General features: G+C 41.6%; 1 protein-coding gene across 4 annotated transcripts in view; it reads left to right on the plus strand.

The window, feature by feature from the left end:
• Positions 1–22671, plus strand: part of COL19A1 (collagen type XIX alpha 1 chain) — a 339106-nt gene that overhangs the window by 306595 nt on the left and 9840 nt on the right. For 3 of the 4 annotated variants that reach the window (XM_048846009.2, XM_075126514.1, XM_048846010.2), the window contains 4 exons: positions 1533–1694; positions 2843–2909; positions 10460–10588; positions 22384–22461. In XM_048846009.2, coding sequence (XP_048701966.2) covers positions 1533–1694; positions 2843–2909; positions 10460–10588; positions 22384–22461 — 436 coding nt within the window. Of the gene's footprint in view, positions 1–1532; positions 1695–2842; positions 2910–10459; positions 10589–15964; positions 17001–22383; positions 22462–22671 lie in introns of those variants that run through there. The other variant, XM_048846011.2, reaches the window with a different exon arrangement.

The following is a 22671-nucleotide window of genomic DNA, read 5'->3' on the forward strand; positions in this document are numbered from 1 at the left end:
ACAGTATAACTCCTGTTAGCCTATTTATATGTATCTTGTATCCCTTCTACCCTGTTTCATGTGTTACCCTCTACAGCAGGGGTGGGCAAACTTTTTGGCCTGAGGGCCACATCAGGAAATAGAAACTGTATGGCAGGCCATGAATGCTCACAAATTTGGGGTTAGGGTGCGGGAGGGGGTGAGGGCTCTGGTTGGGGGTGTGGGCTCTGGGGTGGGACTGGGGAAGAGGAGTTTGGGGTGTAGGAGGGTGCTCTGGGCTGGGACCGAGGAATTCAGAGGGCGTGAGGGGGATCAGGAGTGCGGGAAGGGGTGCAGGTTCCGGCTGGGGGTGCAGGCTCTGGGGATGAGAGGTTTGGGGTGCAGCAGGGTGCTCCGTGCTGGGATCGAGGGGTTTGGAGAGCGGGAGGGGGATCAGGGCTTGGGCAGGGGGTTGGGCCATGGGGAGAGGCTCAGGCGTGCAGGTTCCGAGCAGCGCTTACTTCAAGCGGCTCCCAGAAGCAGTGGCATGTCCCTTCTCGGGCCCCTACACATGGAGCGGGGCCATGCGGCTGCTTCCGGGAGCCACGCGGTGCGGCCCCCAACCCTGCACCCCAGAGCAGGGCCGTGCCACGGCTTCCGGGAGCCGTGTGGTGTGGCCCCCGCCCCGGTGCCCCAGGAGGGGCTTGTGGACCGGCTTAAAACGGCTCATGGGTCGGATCCGGCCCGCAGGCCGTAGTTTGCCCACCCCTGCTCTACAACCTGCTGCTATTAGGGTCTGCTGTAAGTCTTCACTAGAGAAAGAGAGGAAGGTTAGACTTTCTGTGGTTCTAGTCGTTCAATAGTTTGACCTGATCCCATGTGATTTTAGGCAAGTCATTCAGTCTCTGTGGGCCTTACATCCCCATAATCAAATGTGGATGATAGTCCTACCTCAAGGCGTGTTGTGAGGATTAATTAAAGATTGTGAGGCGCTCAGATACTATGGCAGAGGGGACCATAAAAGTGTGATCGATTGATAGAAAGAAAACTGCTAGGCTCTTGATCAAGCATAACGATCCAAGAGCTTTTAATTTTATTTTCATCGATCTTAGAGAGAGACCATGTTCTGAAACCCAGTAATGCTTGGTGTTATCCTTCTGAATGATCTTTTATTTCATTCTTGTACATCAACATTTTCTTCAGGGGTGCTGGAACAATTTGTATAGTGGGGGTGCTGAGAGCCATTGAACCAAACTGTAAACCCTGTATATGATGTAAACCACGTCAAGTCAGGGGATGCAGCAGCACCACCAGCACCCCCACTTCCAACACCTATGATTTTCTTTGTCATTGAATGTAAACATTACAACAGATGAAAAGAGAATATTATCTCCTTTGTTTTTCAAAGAAAGCATCAGCTTCTGAATTGTTTTCCAAATATGATTACCTCTCCAAATGGACATCCAGTGTCATTCAGGAGAGAAGAAGTTTCTTCCCAACATTCTTGATTGAGTTTTCACATTGGTTGATTAATATATAACAACAATCTTCTCTATGATTCTTATTTTGAATAGGGAGATCAAGGTATTCCAGGGGACAGAGGTCCACAAGGTGAAAGAGGAAAACCTGGCCTTCCAGGAGAAAAGGGGGTTATAGGACCTACTGGACCACCAGGAGACAGAGGCTACCCAGGATCACCAGGTCATCACGGTTCCCCAGGTCCTCCAGGTCTTCCGGTAAGAAAATAAAGAGCTCTGGTTGGTTGCTGGTGGAACCTAGAGAAATAAACGCTGTGTGTTCTGGGGAGCAGAAATGAATCCATACATATCCAGTACAACACATCACAAATACTGAAGTTACTTTGAGCTGTGTAATTGTTCAGTTATCAAAAGAAAAAAAATCAGTGCAAACAATCAGGACATCATTTTTAGTCTTCCTTTTTTGTTTGATGGTTTGTTAGTGTTCTTTACCTGAACTGTGGTAGCCTCTGCTAGACTGAAAATAGCTTAAGTTCAATTAATTAAATTTTGCTTTTGACAAATTGGATAGATGATTACTCAATACAATTAGTTTTATAAGTGAAGCTTCATAAAATAAAGACCTAAAATATAAGCTAAAGTATGTAAGAAAGAAACACATCCCAGCCCTCTCCCCAGAAATTAGTACCTAAAAATAACACTAAATACTTCCTAATGCTGCATTGCTTCATTCACATGCCATCTGTTTTTTTCCACACACACACCATTGTGTTCTGAATATTTATTAACTTGGAAGACACAATCATTCAGACAATGGATATTTCACCCTCCTATGGTTTGAGTTATTCATCATATCAGCATTGATGATATTATTTTTGTTATTGTTATTTATTTTTTGTACTAAAGTAGCTAGTCCCCAATCAAGATTAGCATCTCATTGTGCTACAGGAACACAGAATAAGAGACAATCCCTCCCCGCAAAGAGTTGACAATCTAAATAGACAAGTGACATACAAAGGGTGAGAATGATAAAACAACTTTACTGGACATCTTTAGAAAGTCTTTCACAGATTTGATAGTGACAAATTTGTGCTAAAACATATAACACAAAACATGCTTATTTTAATGATATAATCTGAAAATGTTGCTGTTATATTTCATAGGATCAGTAATTGTTCATAATATTATAATGTACCTGCAATAAACAGCCTTTGCAGCTAATTAAACACTTTAACTTCTCTTCAGTATTTAATCTCTAGCAAAAGCTGTACGTGTTTTGCTTTGTGTACTACACTATCCCGTGATTAAATGTATCTATTCAGCAGCATCAGACATGTTGCTTTCAGCATGTTCTGTTTCCACATTTTTAGATTACTGATTGTGTCCCCTGTTTGTTTTTCCATCAGGCTGACACAGTTTCATTTGAAGAAATGAAAAAATACATCAAACAAGAGGTTCTTAGGGTTTTTGAAGGTAAGGAAATCAAATGTTGTACAACGAAATATAAATCTTATCTTCTGTCCTAGATGTTTACTTCTGTATAGTCTTTGTGTACCTTTTCTAAAAAATTGTGCAAGAACATCCTTTCTGTTTGATTGACTATTTACACTTAGGTATCATAAGTGTTTAGCAACTATACAGTTTAGCTACAGCTAATCAGGAGAAAGATCTTGGAGTCATTGTGGATCATTCTCTGAAGACGTCCACACAGTGTGCAGCGGCAGTCAAAAAAGCAAATGGGATGTTAGGAATCATTAAAAAAGGGATAGAGACTAAGACAGAGAATATCTTATTGCCCTTATATAAATCCAGGGTATGCCCACATCTTTAATACTGCGTACAGATGTGGTCCCCTCATCTCAAAAAAGATATACTGGCATTAGAAAAGGTTCAGAAAAGGGCAATTAAAATGATTAAGGGTTTGGAATGGGTCCCATATGAGGAGAGATTAAAGAGGCTAGGACTTTTCAGCTTGGAAAAGAGGAGACTAAGGGGGGATATGATAGAGGTATATAAAATCATGAGTGGTGTGGAGAAAGTGAATGAGGAAAAGTTATTTACTTGTTCCCGTAATATAAGAACTAGGGGCCACCAAATGAAATTAATGGGCAGCAGGTTTAAAACAAAGAAAAGGAAGTTCTTCTTCACTCAGTGCACAGTCAACCTATGGAACTCCTTGCCTGAGGAGGTTGTCAAGGCTAGGACTATAAGAGACTTTAAAAGAGAACTGGATAAATTAATGGAGATTAAGTCCGTTAATGGCTATTTCCAGGATGGGTAAGGAATGATGTCCCTAACCTCTGTTTGTCAGAGGGTGGAGATGGATGGCAGGAGAGAGATCACTTGATCACTACCTGTTAGGTTCATTCCCTCTGGGATACCTGGCATTGGCCACTGTCAGTAGACAGGATACTGGGCTGGATGGATCTTCGGTCTGACCCAGTATGGCCTTTCTTATGTTCTTATAAAAGTGAAAGTCTATCTAATACAATCATATTCAAACAAATAACTGTTACTGCATGTTCAAAAATCTGTTAACCAGAACACTTTCTCATGTAATACAGCTTAACATTAAAAAACAAAGATTGTTCAAAATGTTAAAAGCAATAGCAAAAGTAAAAAAAAAAAAATAGAAATTAAAATTTGAAAAATAATAAATAATAGTTGGAATGTGAAGGGCCTGATCCCACAAGGTAAACTTCCCATTGTCTTATTGAATTAACTGGACAACTTTTAGGACTGTGCAATTTTATTTCCAACTAATTCAGAAGCTCCTCATTAACTGTGTTTTGATTTAAAAGAAAACAGTTCATATACGTTGTTAATGAAGCCACAGCGTCTCTTAAATTACATTAACTGCCATTAGCCTTAAATCAAAAGCAGCTTCAAAAACAAGGTAGTATTTATTAAATTTAATTATCTTCCCTTGTGTCTTAGATGGTAAAGGTATAGCTATTAAATGAAGGTTGTTAGTAATTTTAAATGAAGATATATGGTATTTACATATTTATTCTTATTATGCCATACTCTGATAGGTAAACTGTGTTCTGTGTTTCCAGATTCTTACATCTACTGATTTCTCAGTTTCCCATTGGTTGTACTTTTTGCCTTATACTCCTTATTTTTCTCACAAAAATTCAATTGTGTTAGGGTTATGTGACTTCCTTTACATCTCATTGGAGGACTTTCAATTATGTGCTTTGATTGGTTCATCAAGTTCATTAAGGCACAATTCCAGTCATTCTGTATTTATTGTAGCCCTTTTTCTTAAGTAGTGAACCATTATCCTGCTTGTTTGTTCTCTGTTAAAGATGGGTGAACTGATTTGGATAAAATAAAAATATTTAATTACCCCCAAAGATTAACCCAAAATACAAATATAGGCCAAACTGCCACTGGGTTGAGGTTCACTTAAAAAAAAATCTATTGTTCATGTTATACACATCTATCCTTATGGTTTCTAGTCAGGGCTGGAAGCAGAAGCACCAAATACCATGAATGGCTGTAGCATTTCTGACCTAGCCCAAGGCAGGTAGGGAGGAACTCGGAATGCTAGGAGCTTACATCAGTTTTGGGCAGTAGTGGCATAACTCTGAGGTCAATGAGCATAGCCAAAGCTGCATTCAGATTTTTCCGTGTCACTGTTCAGGCTCTGGAGCAGGCAGGGACATGGCTAGGTTCTCCTTTCCCTCCCTCAGACTGCATTGCCCATCCCAGAGTGGTCAGCGTGTGCCTCTGTCTCTCTCTCTCTCTCTCGCCTAGTCTACACTGCAGAGTTTTGTCACTAAAAGGCAGCTTTTGGCGACAGAACAGTGGAGGTGTACACACTGCAATGCCACTTTTGGTGACAAAACTCTTCAGTTTCAGCAACAAAGCCACCTTAACGAGAGCCATAAAGCTTTTTCTGGCAGTATAGACGTTTGTGTAGAGCAAATCATTAATGTGGAATGCTTCTCCCTTCCACGCTACAAACACAGAGGCAGGCAAGCGGGGCAGATGTGTGTGTACATGTGAGAGACTGCTATGCTGTACAGAGTCAGGGAGGGAGGCAGGGGCTGATGTCGGGATGTCCCTCTCTCCCCACTTCAGGACTGGTTGCTTCCTGCGGCAGTCTGCACTTAGAGACAGCATGCCAACACACTCACTCTCCCAACATACGTACTCCCACAACCATGGGTGGCTCATATAATAGGCCAGGGGAGGCTAAGTCTCCATTAACCCAGGCCGTGGCCTTGCCCATTCTCTGTTCTGAGGCACTGCCCTTGCTTCTCTTCTCCTCCAAAGCCAGCAGGGGCTCAGATCAGGTCGGTGGCCTGGAGCTCAGGGCTCGGTTGGCCAGCAGTCCAGGGAGGCTCGGGCCAGACTGGGGGTTGGCTGGTGCTCGGACCAGCTGGCGGCCCAGAGGTCAGGCCAGCTGGCATGGCTAGGGTGGGACGGCTGGCGGCTTGGGGAGGTTCAGCCGAGGCTCCTCAGCTGTGGGGTGGGCAGTTTGGGGCTGTGGCGGGATGGGGGGGCGGAAGGGACAGGGTATGGGTGGGGCCTTGGGCAGAAGGGGCAGGACTGGGGGTCTAGCCTCACACATACACACTTCCCACCCTTTCTCTCACACACTCCCCCAACACACACACTGTCTCTGTCTCTCCCCACACACACACACCCGGTCACATACTTCCCCCTCCCCCACTTCAGTTGAAAAGCAGCTGGCTTTCTAGTAAGATGGCCGTGGAATAATGTGACGCTGTGCCTGTCCCATGAGGTATTCCAAACCCTTCCCAAAGCACCCTGCGGCCAATTGCCCAGTGGGATAGCTACCCACAGTGCCCTGCTTTCTGTGTCAATGCAAGAGCTGCTAGTGTGGATGCACTCTGCTGACACAAGAGTGTTTTAATTAAAAGCTTTGGCAACAAAACTCTGCATTGTAGACATAGCCTCTAACTGGGGATGCAGGCTCTGGGGTGGGGCTGGGGATGAGGGGTTTTACGGTGCAGGAGGGGGCTCCGGGTTAGGGGGGATGAGGGATTCAGAATGTGGGAGGGGGCTGCAGGTTGAAGCAGGGGGTTGGAGTGTGGGAGGGGCTCTGGTCTGGAGGTGTGGGCTCTGGCATGGGGCCTGGGATGAGGGGTTTGGGGTGCAGGAGGGGGTATGGGCTCTGGGCTGGGGGTGTGGGCTGTAGGGTAGGGATGGGGATGAGGGGTTTGGGGTGCAGGATGGGGCTCTGGGCTGTGGCAGGGGGTTGGCGTGAAATGGGGGGTGAGGGCTCTGGGCTGGAGCAGGGGTTGGGGTGCAGGAGGGGGCTGTCTCAGGGCAGGGGGTTGGGGATCAGGATTACCTCGGGCAGCTCCTGGTCAGTGGCACAGCGGGGCTAAGGCAGGATCCCTGCCTGTCCTGCGTCTGTGCCGCGCCCCAGAAGCAGCCAGCAGGTCCGGCTCCTGGCAGGGGGGCCAGGAGGCTCTGCACACTGCTCTTGCCTGCAGGCACCCCCCCAAACACTCTCATTGGCTGCAGTTCCCGGCCAATGGGTGTGCAGAGCCAGTGCTTGGGGTGAAGGTAGCATGCAGAGCCCCGTGGCCTCCCCACCTAGGAGCCAGACCTGCTGACCACTTCTGGGGCAGAGCGCAGTGCCAGGACAGGTAGGGACTAGCCTGACTTAGACCTGCAGCACTCTGACCAGACTTTTAACGGCCCGGTGGGCGGTGCTGACCAGAGCCGCCAGGGTCCCTTTTCGACCAGGCTTTCCAGTCAAAAACCGGACACCTGGTGACCCTACAGCTAATGCACACATTTCTGGCCATTCACAGACTGATTTAAACTGGATTGCAATCAACCTGCTAAGGCAGCTGGGATGGAAAGTCTACAGATGTTTTTCAAATATAAAGAATATTTAAAATTATTCAGCTTTTAAACTGCAATTAGACCCATGCCCATTTATTTGCCCATTTTTATCTCTGTGTTATAAAACTCATGAAATTACATGTATTATAATCATAATTATATTTAAAAAGTAAGTTGGTTCTCATAACCAATGTTTGCAATTAAACTACATAAAACTTGAGCGTATAAATATCTCGACTACCATGTACAAAAGAATAAATGATGCAACAAGTGGATGAGAATAATGTTTGTTAAAAACTGTCTTGTTATTAATCTTTGTAATAAAACTACTCTATAAAGGAGAAACATAATAACTAATAAATATGTAAATTATTTTAAACCAAAATTGTTTACGTATTGCCAAATGTATTAATACATGTGTAAATAGATATACATAAAATAATAATTAGATTTAACTATTAGCTAAAATTGTTTTAACTATTAGTTATAACTGTTAGCTAGTTTAACATTTAACTTCAGCTGTAATAATGTATATAGTATATCATATGTATGACAGACAATCTAGAAACATACTTAAACTTCACTTTTTGCACAGTTGTCTCATTCCAAAATATCTATTTAATTGTCCTTTCTCCAAAAATAAGTTAACCTAAAGAGTTATGATGACAATTCTTTAGAAAAGATATGCATGTTAACTGCTTTTCTGCATGCTGTGTGTTACAGATGGAATTGTGTCATGTTAACTTCAGTCCTTGGTGTTGAAATATACATTGATACTCTCTTTACTCTTTGACATCTTTCCTTATTTATGTCTCCTCTTTATTTAAGAAATATTAAACAGTTTTTAAAAGGAGTTGAGATATTGGCTCAAGGCAATAATTGTCTTATTTTGAGTGTTCAGCCTCTGTCATGAATTACCAAAATATTTTCAAATTGTGAATGTTTCATGAATTTTAGGCCAGTTTATTCAGCCATTAATTTGCAATGTAGTCATTTGCTGTTCTATTTAAAAAGTTAGTTATCTAGTCAGGGAGCAGAAGTAATACCATGTCATTTTGGCAGATCTCCTTGCAGCATGAACGATGATAACCAAATAGTCAAAGCAAACCGTTAATGATAACTCATAGTTTGAAAAATATTTGTGGAAGCTATTCATCGCTTATATAAAAATAGCAAACACACATGAAAAAATCAGGACTGGTTCATGAACATTTCACTTACCAAAAAAGGATTATTATTTAACAAATACATCAGTCAGCTCTAGCATGTACACTAACTTCTCTGACCTTAATTGGGAATGCTCTGCTGTTTGTATTCACAGCTAGCACTAGTTTTGGTGTGGACGTTGAACACCAATAAGGCCTGTTTGTCTGTTTGTTTGTTTTTTCCTGTTTGAGGAATAAATTAGTATAGCCTTAAGAGAGAATTTTCCTATTTCCAGTCCTCAGTGGAAACTTACTTTCCCAAGGCCTTTTCCTCCCTGCCATCAGTTGGCTCTGCTTGGTTTCTGATGGCTTGATATAGCTCCCTCTTTCCCTTCTGCCATAGTGGTTACTGCGGAGCAAAGTTAGGGTTGAGTGTGCAGCCTTCTAAGCCCTGCAAAGCTCAGGAATCAAACCTGTCCCTCTAACATGTCAATCCAGGCACTAACAACTGGGCCAAACTGATTCAGAATAATAATCAGTTTGTTACAAGATTGGTGTGAGCCTCTTCCTGTAGTCACTCTGTAAGTGGAACTCCCACCGATGAGAATGGGAGTTCTGTACTTGGATTGGCTACAGGATCAGGCCCTATGTTTGTATGTTGTCATTCTTGCACAGAAATATTAAAAAAGCAGAACTTGCATGCTACAGAAAGTCATTTGTGCATATGTTTTTCTATGCAGAAGATCCAGGCCCATAAGTACAGTGATTTGGAGTCAGACATATGCAGGAAACCCAACAGTTGTTTCAAAATAGAATTGTACTTTGCCTGTTCTCTGCTCCATTTTTCACCTTAATATTTTATTTTCTGCCCGTGCTGCTCTTTATTCAAATTCTCTTCTGAATGGAATTCATGCCTAGAAATGTTCTGACTTGGAGTTAAAGTTTCGAATCCACAACATTAGAATGGATTCAAAATTATACACTAACAAACTTTGACCAGGAGTTGGACTGGACAACAGGTGATGGATCACTCAAAATTGCCTAGTTCTGTTCATTCCCTCTGAAGTATCTGGCACTGGCCGCTGTCAGAGACAGTATATTGGGCTAGATGGACCATTGGTCTGATTCTTTTGTAATATTAATATTTTAAATTGAAAATCTCTGCAGCAGACATGGTTGTAATTAGGAAATTGCCCAACCACCATAAACAGTTTCATTGCCACTCCAACAACTAGCCCAAAAGCTAAATCCAGAATATACCACTTTCAATTCCTGTATCTCAGAGGGAGTGAGCCAGCAAGACTTAGTGGAACTCACATCTCAGTGGTTTTTCTTCATTAATGAAGTCAGCATTTCCTCGTTCTCCACTCTGGGAAATGGGTTATTTGCACCTCTCTGACAAATCAAGTGTCTGACAACTTTGACTTGGCTCTATTTTTAAATGTGATCACTTTAAGGTTCGACACTTCAGACACTCCATCAGGTCAGCATTTTTCTGAAAGTTAGTATAATGCCACGGTAACCAGAGAGGGAAATTCACCCCAGTGCAGAGGGCAGCCAGTATAAGGATGTGTACAATTTAAGTCCAACTTAAACCCTGTTTTTGAACCTTAAGTGGAATTATAGATCTTGTGTGGACTCTCTCCACAGGAGTGAATTTCATTCTGCTTATATACTGTCTGTTCTATAATCATGTATCTGTATACTTCTATCACCAGCAGATGGTGGGAACTGTAAATAGTAAAAAAAAAAAAAAAAATGTACAGCAGAATATTAGTGATAGTGCTTATTCATTAAGTGCTCAGCTCTGGGAGGTGTAAGCACTCCTGCCATTAAAGTCAAAGAGGTTGAAGGTTCTCAGTGCTTAAAAGAATATCCAACACCTCATAAGATCAAGGTATTAACTGTTTAAAGGATTAGCGAAAATCACTTCTGGTAACTAGTTCTGGATTAGTCTGGAAATTGAGGCTAGGGTTTAGTGATTTTCATATATTATGCTACCAAATCTCTTACACATTTTCTTTTCTATGTCCTTTGTTAATGAAGAGAGGATGGCTCAGTTTGTATCCCAACTGAAGCTGCCAGCTGCAATGTTAGCTTCCCACGGTCATGGGAAACCAGGTCCACCAGGAAAAGATGGATTACCAGGGCCACAAGGAGAACCTGGACCTCAAGGTAGGGTTTCTAATAAAATGTTCATAGATATTGTGATTTTAGTCTTCATATACTTGCTAATGATAGTTAAATTAGAACTACATATCTAGCTTCCTAATGATTAACTTTTAAAACAATACTACTGCATTTCCAGAGTAGATCTATAAATTTACCCATAGTAAATATGTGGTATTTACTTATTAAAGGTTTCAGAGTAGCAGCCGTGTTAGTCTGTATCCACAAAAAGAAAAGGAGTACTTGTGGCACCTTAGAGACTAACCAATTTATTTGAGCATAAGCTTTCGCGAGCTACAGCTCACTTCCTCGGATGCATGCAGTAGAAAATACAGTGGGGAGATTTTATATACACAGAGAACATGAAACAATGGGTGTACCATACACACTGTAACAAGAGTGATCAGGTAAGGTGAGCTATTACCAGCAGGAGAGTGGCGGGGGGGACCTTTTGTAGTGATAATCAAGGGGGCCATTTCCAGCAGTTGATAAGAACATCTGAGGAACAGTGGGGGGGGGGGGGGAGAAGGAGGGAAATAAACATGGGGAAATAGTTTTACTTTGTGTAATGACACATCCACTCCCAGTCTTTATTCAAGCCTAAGTTAATTGTATCCAGTTTGCAAATTAATTTCAATTCAGCAGTCTCTCATTGGAGTCTGTTTTTGAAGTTTTTTTGTTGAAGAATTGCCACTTTTAGGTCTGAAATCGAGTGACCAAAGAGATTGAAGTGTTCTCCAATTGGTTTTTGAATGTTATAATTCTTGACATCTGATTTGTGTCCATTTATTCTTTTACATAGAGACTGTCCACTTTGGCCAATTTACATGGCAGAGGGGCATTGCTGGCACATGATGGCATATATCACATTGGTAGATGTGCAGGTGAACGAGCCTCTGATAGTGTGGCTGATGTGATTAGGCCCTATGATGGTGTCCCCTGAATAGATATGTGGACACAGTTGGCAACGGGCTTTGTTGCAAGAATAGGTTCCTGGGTTAGTGTTTTTGTTGGGTGGTGGGTGGTTGCTGGTGAGTATTTGCTTCAGGTTGGGGGGCTGTCTGTAAGCAAGGACTGGCCTGTCTCCCAAGATCTGTGAAAGTGATGGGTCGTCCTTCAGGATAGGTTGTAGATCCTTGATGATGTGTTGGAGAGGTTTTAGTTGGGGGCTGAAGATGATGGCTAGTGGCGCTCTCTTATTTTCTTTGTTGGGCCTGTCCTGTAGTAGGTGACTTCTGGGTACTCTTCTGGCTCTGTCAATCTGTTTCTTCACTTCAGCAGGTGGGTATTGTAGTTGTAAGAACGCTTGACAGAGATCTTGTAGGTGTTTGTCTCTGTCTGAGGGGTTGGAGCAAATGCGGTTGTATCGTAGAGCTTGGCTGTAGACAATGGATCGTGTGGTGTGGTCTGGATGAAAGCTGGAGGCATGTAGGTAAGCATAGCGTTCAGTAGGTTTCTGGTATAGGGTGGTGTTTATGTGACCATCGCTTATTAGCACCGTAGTGTCCAGGAAGTGACTCTCTTGTGTGGACTGGTCCAGGCTGAGGTTGATGGTGGGATGGAAATTGTTGAAATCATGGTGGAATTCCTCAAGAGCTTCTTTTCCATGGGTCCAGATGATGAAGATGTCATCAATGTAGCACAAGTAGAGTAGGGGCATTAGGGGACGAGAGCTAAGGAAGCGTTGTTCTAAGTCAGCCATAAAAATGTTGATGTACTGTGGGGCCATGCGGGTACCCATAGCAGTGCCGCTGATTTGAAGGTCTACATTGTCCCCAAATGTGAAATAGTTATGGGTGAGGACAAAGTCACAAAGTTCAGCCACCAGGTTTGCTGTGACATTATCAGGGATACTGTTCCTGACGGCTTGTAGTCCATCTTTGTGTGGAATGTTGGCGTAGAGGGCTTCTACATCCATAGTGGCTAGGATGGTGTTTTCAGGAAGATCACTGATGGATTGTAGTTTCCTCAGAAAATCAGTGGTGTCTCGAAGATAGCTGGGAGTGCTGGTAGCGTAGAGCCTGAAGAGGGAGTCTACATAGCCAGACAATCCTGCTGTCAGGGTGCCAATGCCTGAGATGATGGGGCGTCCAGGATTTCCAGGTTTATGGATCTTGGGTAGCAGATAGAATACCCCTGGTCTGGGTTCTAGGGGTGTGTCTGTGCAGATTTGTTCTTGTGCTTTTTCAGGGAGTTTCTTGAGCAGATGGTATAGTTTCTTTTGGTAACCCTCAGTGGGATCAGAGAGTAATGGCTTGTAGAAAGTGGTGCTGGAGAGCTGCCTAGCAGCCTCATGTTCATATTCCGACCTATTCATGACGACAGCACCTCCTTTGTCAGCCTTTTTGATTATGATGTCAGAGTTGTTTTTCAGGCTGTGGATGGCATTGTGTTCTGCACGGCTGAGGTTATGGGGCAAGTGATGCTGCTTTTCCACAATGTCAGCCCGTGCACGTCGGCGGAAGCACTCTATGTAGAAGTCCAGTCTGTTGTTTCGACCTTCAGGAGGAGTCCACCCAGAATCCTTCTTTTTGTAGTCTTGGTAGGAAGGTCTCTGTGGGTTAGTATGTTGTTCAGAGGTGTGTTGGAAATATTCCTTGAGTCGGAGACGTTGAAAATAGGATTCTAGGTCACCACAGAACTGTATCATGTTCGTGGGGGTGGAGGGGCAGTAGGAGAGGGCCCGAGATAGGACTGATTCTTCTGCTGGGCTAAGAGTATAGTTGGATAGGTTAACAATATTGCTGGGTGGGTTAAGGCCCCTTGTGGCATGTAGTAGTTTAGATAGTTTAGTGTCCTTTTTCTTTTGTAGAAAAGCAAAGTGTGTGTTGTAAATGGCTTGTCTAGTTTTAGTAAAGTCCAGCCACGAGGAAGTTTGTGTGGAAGGTTGTTTTTTTATGAGAGCATCCAGTTTTGAGAGCTCATTCTTAATCTTTCTCTGTTTGCTGTAGACGATGTTGATCAGGTGGTTCCGCGGTTTCTTTGAGAGTGTGTGGCACCAGCTGTCAGCACAGTCTGTGTAGTATTTAGATTGTAATGGATTTTTTACCTTCAGTCCTTTTGGTATGATGTCCATCTGTTTGCATTTGGAAAGGAAGATGACGTCTGTCTGTATCTATATGAGTTTTTTCATGAAGTTGATAGATTTCCACTCCATACAGCTAAATTCAGTGCCCTGCATAATTACAGGTTTCAGAGTAGCAGCCGTGTTAGTCTGTAGCCGCAAAAAGAAAAGGAGTACTTGTGGCACCTTAGAGACTAACAAATTTATTTGAGCATAAGCTTTCGTGAGCTACAGCTCACTTCCTCGGATGCATGCAGTGGAAAATACAGTGGGGAGATTTTATATGCACAGAGAACATGAAACAATGGGTGTTACCATACACACTGTAACAAGAGTGATCAGGTAAGGTGAGCTATTACCAGCAGGAGAGTGGGGGGGAGGACGGGAACCTTTTGTATTGGTCATCAAGGGGGCCATTTCCAGCAGTTCACACGAAAGTGTGAGGAACAGTGGGTGGGGGAGGGGGGGAATAAGCCTGGGGAAATAGTTTTCATCCAGATCACACCACACGATCCATTGTCTACAGCCAAGCTCTACGATACAACTGCATTTGCTCCAACCCCTCAGACAGAAACAAACACCTACAAGATCTCTATCAATCATTCTTACAACTACAATACCCACCTGCTGAAGTGAAGAAACAGATTGACAGAGCCAGAAGAGTACCCAGAAGTTAGCTACTACAGGACAGGCCCAACAAAGAAAATAACAGAACGCCACTAACCGTCACCTTCAGCCCCCAACTAAGACCTTTCCAACGCATTATCAAGGATCTACAACCTATCCTGAAGGACGACCCATCACTCTCACAGGTCTTGGGAGACAGGCCAGTCTTTGCTTACAGACAGCCCCGCAACCTGAAGCAAATACTCACCAGCAACCACCCAGCAAAAACACTAACCCAGGAACCTATCCTTGCAACAAAGCCTGTTGCCAACTGTGTCCACATATCTATTCAGGGGACACCATCATAGGGCCTAATCACATCAGCCACACTATCAGAGGCTCGTTCACCTGCACATCTACCAATGTGATATATGCCATCATGTGCTAGCAATGCCCCTCTGCCATGTACATTGGTCAGACTGGACAGTCTCTATGTAAAAGAATAAATGGACATAAATCAGACTTCAAGAATTATAACATTCAAAAACCAGTTGGAGAACACTTCAATCTCTTTGGTCACTCGATTACAGACCTAAAAGTGGCAATTCTTCAACAAAAAAACTTCAAAAACAGACTCCAATGAGAGACTGCTGAATTGAAATTAATTTGCAAACTGGATACAATTAATTTAGGCTTGAATAAAGACTGGGAGTGGATGTGTCATTACACAAAGTAAAACTATTTCCCCATGTTTATTTCCCCCCTTCTTCCCCCCCCCCCCCCCCCCCCCACTGTTCCTCGGGATGTTCTTATCAACTGCTGGAAATGGCCCATCTTGATTATCACTACAAAAGATTCCCCTCCCCCCACTCTCCTGCTGGTAATAGCTCACCTTACCTGATCACTCTTGTTACAGTGTGTATGGTAACACCCATTGTTTCGTGTTCTCTGGGTATATAAATCTCCCCACTGTATTTTCCACTGCATGCATCCGATGAAGTGAGCTGTAGCTCGCGAAAGCTTATGCTCAAATAAATTGGTTAGTCTCTAAGGTGCCACAAGTCCTCCTTTTCTTTTTACTTATTAAAAACGTCTAATCAATGCATTTCATTCTAATAAATGATAATGTTTAGATAGTGACAGATAGCTTATCTAAACCTGCTATAGAAGTGATTTGGTTCAAAACACATTCACATGGGAGAAAAACTATACCAATGCTCAATTGTAGCTCTTAACCTGGTTACTAGAAATGTGTATCAGATATGTTATCTCCTGAAAAGCAAAGATTTGAGCTCTAAGTCTGAGTTCTTGCAGCTCTGACCCAGAGACAACACTGATGAGAAAAGACTGAAGGCAAAGAATATTCCCCATATAATGTATCTCTCTTACAGTGAAGTCATTTATTTTCACAAAACAGCTTCGCACTAATTGGATTTTCACTATATTCAAAACTGCAAATTGCACAATGCAGTGCACTGAAACAATTTGGGACTTTGATTCTTCTGTCCTGTCCTTCACTATAGACGTAGTTTCACAGAAACTGAGCTCATTATAATTGAATTCTCCTTTATTTCAGCACAGACCACACTAGCATGGGAAATTAATCGGGAAAGGATGGCAGAAGAATTTATAAAATATATAAAAATGATTTGGGGATAGTATATAATTTACAGTATATGTATAGGTAGTTCTTAATTATTATCTTTTGTTAGTTTGGTCTGCTCTGGAGTCAGAGCAAGTCAGACTGGAATGAAGAACATGAAAGCAAATCTGAAGATGTGTGGCATGGAGAGCTAAAAGAAGAGTAAAGACTATTAACACTGATAAGAGCAAACCCTTGACTGAAGCTTGAAAAATGTGATGAGCTCAGAATAAGAAGAACAAACAAGAATAAAGGATCAAGGAAGGCAAGAAAAGGGATTAGAGTTTTACAACAGTGACTTGTTCATTATCTAAATATTCAGATCACTGTAAATGGTCAACTTTAATCCCACTGTTAGATTGTTCAATGAGATTGTACATGGTAGGTACTCTCAGAAGTAGCAAACGGTAATATCAATTACTTCAAGTTAGTGAGTTTCAAGAAGTGAAGATGATAGCTATACACACAGAAAAATTAAGCTTATTTTTTGTGCTTTATTCTTAAGTAAAAGTAGTTACCCATTGATACAGGATTCCCACATACTTTACCCTTCATTTCAGTACACTGTTTCAGTATATAAAATAACAAGACTTGAGCTAAATGAGAGGCATTCCCACCTCTGATGCATAAAAAATAGACATGTTAACATAAAATTGCACTTTAAAGGAAAGGAAAAGCAAAAGTTTGACCTACCTACCCCTACATCAGCAGTGAGAAACCAAAGAGGACAGACAAGCACTAGATGCCCTTCCCTGCTATGCCTGTTCATTTCATTCTTGGGTGCAGGCAACAAAATTTAAAATACTGAGCAGACAGAGACCATTACAAATGTAGTAGACAGACTCTTCAGGGAAGCATGTAACATACATGTGTGTCTAGCCTCAGAAAGGTAGCATGTTATGTGAATGTGTGTCTAGATTCAGCAGGGTATGTTCATGTGCACAGCTGGTATACCAGAGAGATAATGTGCACGGGATTGGTTATTTTAAACTGCAGTTCTGCCATTGCTTTTTGAGAAGAGTAAAGGTATAGGTTACCAGTGTGTAAGTGCTTCAGTGCTCAAATTTTTAAAAAAAACATTCATACTTAAGGGATCACTAGACCATTGGGAGCAGATTCATAAAATTTTAAATGAAGCTCAGAATTGTTCCCTGCAAGCCTTGAAAATGTTCATAGAGTCATAGAATCATAGAATATCAGGGTTGGAAGGGACCTCAGGAGGTCATCTGGTCCAACCCCCCTGCTCAAAGCAGGACCAATCCCCAACTAAATCATCCCAGCCAGGGCTTTGTCAAGCCTGACGTTAAAAACCTCAAAGGAAGGAGATTCCACCACCTCTTGGTAACACATTCCAGTGCTTCACCATCCTCCTAGTGGAAAAGTTTTTCCTAATATCCAACCTAAACCTCCCCCACTGCAACTTGAGACCATTACTCCTCGTTCTGTCATCTGCTACCACTGAGAACAGTCTAGATCCATCCTCTTTGGAACCCCCTTTCAGGTAGTTGAAAACAGCTATCAAATCCTGCTTCATTCTTCTCTTCCGCAAACTAAACAATCCCTGTTCCCTCAGCCTCTCCTCATAACTCATGTGTTCCAGTCCTCTAATCATTTTTGTTGCCCTCCGCTGCACTCTTTCCAATTTTTCCACATCCTTCTTGTAGTGTGGGGCCCAAAACTGGACACAGTACTTCAGATGAGGCCTCACCAATGTCAAATAGAGGGGAACGATCACATCCCTCGATCTGCTGGCAATGCCCCTACTTATACAGCCCAAAATGCCGTTAGCCTTCTTGGCAACAAGGGCACACTGTTGACTCATATCCAGCTTCTCGTCCACTGTAACCCCTAGGTCCTTTTCTGCAGAACTGCTGTCCAGCCATTCGGTCCCTAGTCTGTAGCGGTGCATGGGATTCTTTCGTCCTAAGTGCAGGACTCTGCACTTGTCCTTGTTGAACCTCACCAGATTTCTTTTTGCCCAATCCTCTAATTTGTCTAAGTTCCTCTGTATCCTATCCCTACCCTCCAACCTATCTACCACTCTTCCCAGTTCAGTGTCTTCTTCAAACTTGCTGAGGGTGCAATCCACTCCATCCTCCAGATCATTAATGAAGATATTGAACAAAACCGGCCCGAGGACCGACCCTTGGGGCACTCTGCTTGATGCCAGCTGCCAACTAGACATGGAGCCATTGATCACTACCCATTGAGACTGACAATCTAGCCAGCTTTCTATCCACCTTATAGTCCATTCGTCCAGCCCATACTTCTTTAACTTGCTGGCAAGAATACATGTTCCTACAATGCAAGGAAAAACTGATGTTAACCTCATTGGTAGGTGCATCAGACAAAATGTATCAGGTACAAATAATTGTGATGTTACATTAGGATTGCAGTGAAATGGTATAATATCAACAAAAAGTTGCAGCACAGATGCTGGAATATAGGAGTAGCAGTGAAGCTGTTAGGCTAAATGTAATAGTGACTGCGAGTTTTTTACATTTCTTTTTAATTTTTTAAAAGTAAATATACAGTACAAATACTGTAACATAATACTATAAGGCAGTGTTACCAGTGAAATGTAAAACAACAGCTTAATTGGTACTCCGTGGACTTTACTATACTATATGCAGAATCTTAAAGGAAACAAATGGCATACAAAAATATATGCAATTGATTTACGTGTTATTTGCCGCAGTAGCATTCATGTGAGGCTATATTCTGTTCAAAGTTATAGTAATTAACTTAATCAACTCGATTGATTAAAGTGAGTTTGTACAGGTGTAACTGAAAGCAAGAAGGGAAGGGCAGAGCTCTTTCTGTATGAAGCAGTTTGTTTTTCATACCATATTACACCAGAGCATCAGCAGTAAACATGATCCTTGCAACCACAGATTTGGCTGAACTGGCCCTACACACAAAATATCCATGGGAGATCAGACAGGAGAATTTTTTTCTTACAACTGTTTATGATATGGTCTCTTGTATATAAGAGATCTTTAATATCTAGATTTTTTACACAGTAAAATGCACCAGATATTTTGGCATTGTTGTCCTTTACCTTCTCATGTATGCTAAAGAGCCTCATATATCTCTAGACACTACTCATGTAACTCCCATGAGTATCAGTGGAGGGGAGAAGAGACTCAGGACTGAATACAAAAAATCCTGTTGAAGCTTTTCTGAATTAAATAATTCAGTGACTTTTCTCCTCCAAAATGCTCAGGCATGTAATTGAGTAGTGATGCTGCTGACAGACTATTAATGATGATGATATTGGCAGTTAGTACTATATTGAAACTGTATATAAAATTCCAGTCAAATCAGTCTATGAGAAGAAAACAGCACTTTACCATTTTAGTATATATATTTTTGCACACTACTCAGTGTTTACCAAAACTATCCACATAGGATACTGATGTACCTATATCTTTTGGGTACTTGTTGTTTTAAGAATTACAACAAAATAAAACTTCCAGAACACAATTAAAAGTCTTTAGGAAACCTGTTGCCTTTGTGAGCTTTTTGAATTAAATTAAAACCTGTTACTGAAGTTGTAACTCTGCCAACAGAAAATACACAGCATCGTATCTGTGTCTGGGTTTTTTGTAATAAACCTAAAACCTTGCTTAGGTGGATAGTAATATTCCTCTGTGCCTCGTATGAGTTTGTTAAAAATTTGCTCAGGTAGGTTGAAATATTATCCTCCAGAAGTGGAATCATGGGACCTACTTCTGCGTAAAATATACCTCACATAAAATCGACTGTTTTATTGCAAGAGTTAAATACTGGATTGTTTCAGAAAGGTGCTCCAATAGTATACTTACATGTTTTTCTTATTGTTCTCACACTGTAAAATAAAGCATTATTTTTAGAAAAGTTACCTGAGAAATGTTTTATTAAATGTTGGTATCATTGAAACTTACTATGCCAATATGTACAAAATACTCATTTGTATATGTACTCAAACACAGTTAGCCATTGTTTATACTATTTTCACTCATACAGTGTGCCTAGGTGGACTGCTGTATATATTATTGGGTTTGAGGGATTTTTTATTATTGACTTGAAATTCAGTAATGTTTACAGAATTTGTCAATCTGCATCAGTCCCTTGCTGACCACTTTATTATGTACACATGATACGTTATAGAGATTGTAAATGTATTTTAAATGTGATTTCTTTGTGCCCCATGCATATAGAAATACAAAACATAAATGATTAATGGTAGCACTGTTTTGTTAAAGTATAATTAGCTGGGTTTGTTCTGATAAACTGTACTCTAACTACTAACTGTAAAATTAAGGTGAATAGAGATATAATAAATAGGAAATGTAATCAGCTTCTTAATTATGTGGTTGACCTTCACGAACAGTAGCAACTGCAATGAATTGCACAAAAGTGCCATAGCCAGCTAACTTATATGGTCGCAAATACTGTTAATCATGGCAATTTAAAAACAAATTCAAGATCCATTAATGAATATAAGCTTCCTCCCCTTTCCTACTGGGGGTTTCACAGTTGTGTGTGGATCTCTTAGACAGTTCTGTTTGATAGGACTCAGCTACCAGAATGCACAGCTGATGTAAAGAGAGCTTTTTTTCTCTCTGAATTATTCAATTGCTTGTTTTCTGTTTAGATACCTGCCTGTTTTCATATGATTGTCCTGTCATGCATGTCACATTGCATGCATATTCTACTGATTTGGATTTTATGCACTCCAATTATCATTTCAGTGTTAACTTGAGGGGGAATGTTGGGATGTTGAGAGAGGAGAATAAATTACCAATCACTGCTTTGCTCTGAGACCAAGGATGATGGCAGTTGATAATAGGTTTTCTGTTTAAATTTAAGATGAACTTGTGTTTAATAGAAAAATTGTATGAATCTGCATACCGTTCTATTGTACAGTTTTGTTTGGTGCCTGCAATAGTTATATGTCCTCCCATTTTCTTCTTGCGTTGTCACATGAAGTGGGGTTGCCATGTAGTACTGCTAACTGACTACTTCAGCCATACAGCTGCCAGTCCCATTATTGTTCAAATAACAATTGACACAGTGCTCATTGGTCACCTCACAAACCTTCTCTTCTAATTTTCCTCTCATCAGGGGACAGCTGCTCCAAAAAGGAGCAGCTTACTTGGCATAGTAAGACACTGGAAATATATTGGTACCTTATCCACAGCAGATTTAATCTTCTCCGTTGCAATTCTATATTTAACCAGGGATGGATCATTAATTCTCAGTGTATCTTGAGTGTATGTCACTACCCCACCCATACACACAGACACTTTTACTCTTGCATGGAGGAGGAGGAATGGGCCTCCCAAAAATCCTTATACAAGTTAGGTGTTGGTGTCAGATTTGTTATTCCTCTTAAACTGTATTTATTTTCCATCAGTCATTTTGCTTTAATGTAAAAGTCACAGGCCTGTCTTTTGACTATGAGGGAAATGGTAAGGAATATTATTATTTCAGTGACCCTTGTACTGCTATTCTAAGGACATCCAGAGTTTTCCCAGCTGATGGAACCATCTTGACGACTTGCCAAGAAACAGACGGGCTGAACCTAATTTGCATGCAGCTGAGGGCTGAATTTGTTTGCATACAGTTGAACAAACGTAGCCACTCATCTTCAGTACAGAGTAGTGGCCTGTGCAGAGTGCAAATCCAAATGTGCCGTTCACAGTTATTGAGCATGTGAGCAGTAGTCCGTTGCATGCTGGAACATATAATCTTCACAGGCTCTAACAACACTGTATTAAAATTGAAGACTGCTGTGGATGTACGCTATAACTAAAGGGCTTCCCCCTCACCCCATTTATATAGTGGCATAGCTGTGCATAGTACTTTACAAACCCACAGGAGGATGAAGGCCAGCCCAAGAATCTTACAATCTAAAGTGCACACATAATATAAATGATACAAATTTAGATGCAGTAGCTCCTGGGAGATGTTGAGCTACCAGTGGTCAGAAAGTTTGACTACCTTGGTATATAAGCTATCCTCTGGCATTGTATTTTATTCAATACAATGAGCCCATTGTAGTGAATTAGGTCAGTTAAACAGACTGTCAAGTCCCATAATCTTTCTTTAGATACATTGTAGGCAGGTTTTTTTACTTTTTCTACTACACCTAATTTTTGGTTTGGCACCATATATCATTTCACCCTGTGGCTAATCCTGAAGCGAGATATACATTCAGTTTTTTTATCCTGGACTCTTTACCAAAGTAGCAGAAAAACTTTGGAAAGGGTGAAGCCAGCTGATCCATTGATACTCTTCTGTCTCAGGATCCGTCAGTTACTGGTAGAAATCTTCCCATGTGTGATAGAAGGAAGGTAAATAGTACAATAGCTGGATTACCAGGCCTTGGAAAGAATGGGCATCAGTTTTCACGTTTGTTTTGGTAGTTACTGTGTCAGTAAGGTGCCTAGAAAAAAGATTGTTATAATTACAGGGCACTCTTATTCTTTTTATCCTTTTTAGGTTACAGAGGACAGAAGGGGGAAAGAGGTGAGCCTGGTATTGGACTCCCAGGTAATCCTGGTCCACCTGGACCTTCAGGTAAATGTCTCTAGCTTTATCATTGTAAAACAAATACACCCTCTTTGGACGTGATTCTGATCTCACACCAGTTTTATACCAGTATGACTCCATTGATTTTCATAAGGTAACCCCTGATTTTCTTTGGTTTGAGGTCAGAATCAGACTCCATGCCTCTTGTGTTTAGTTGGTGTGAAGGAGCAGGCTTTTGAGGATACCAAGAGGCTCACC

This window comes from Caretta caretta, chromosome 3 (assembly GCF_965140235.1).
Source record: "Caretta caretta isolate rCarCar2 chromosome 3, rCarCar1.hap1, whole genome shotgun sequence".
Classification (NCBI taxonomy): Eukaryota; Metazoa; Chordata; order Testudines; family Cheloniidae; genus Caretta; species Caretta caretta.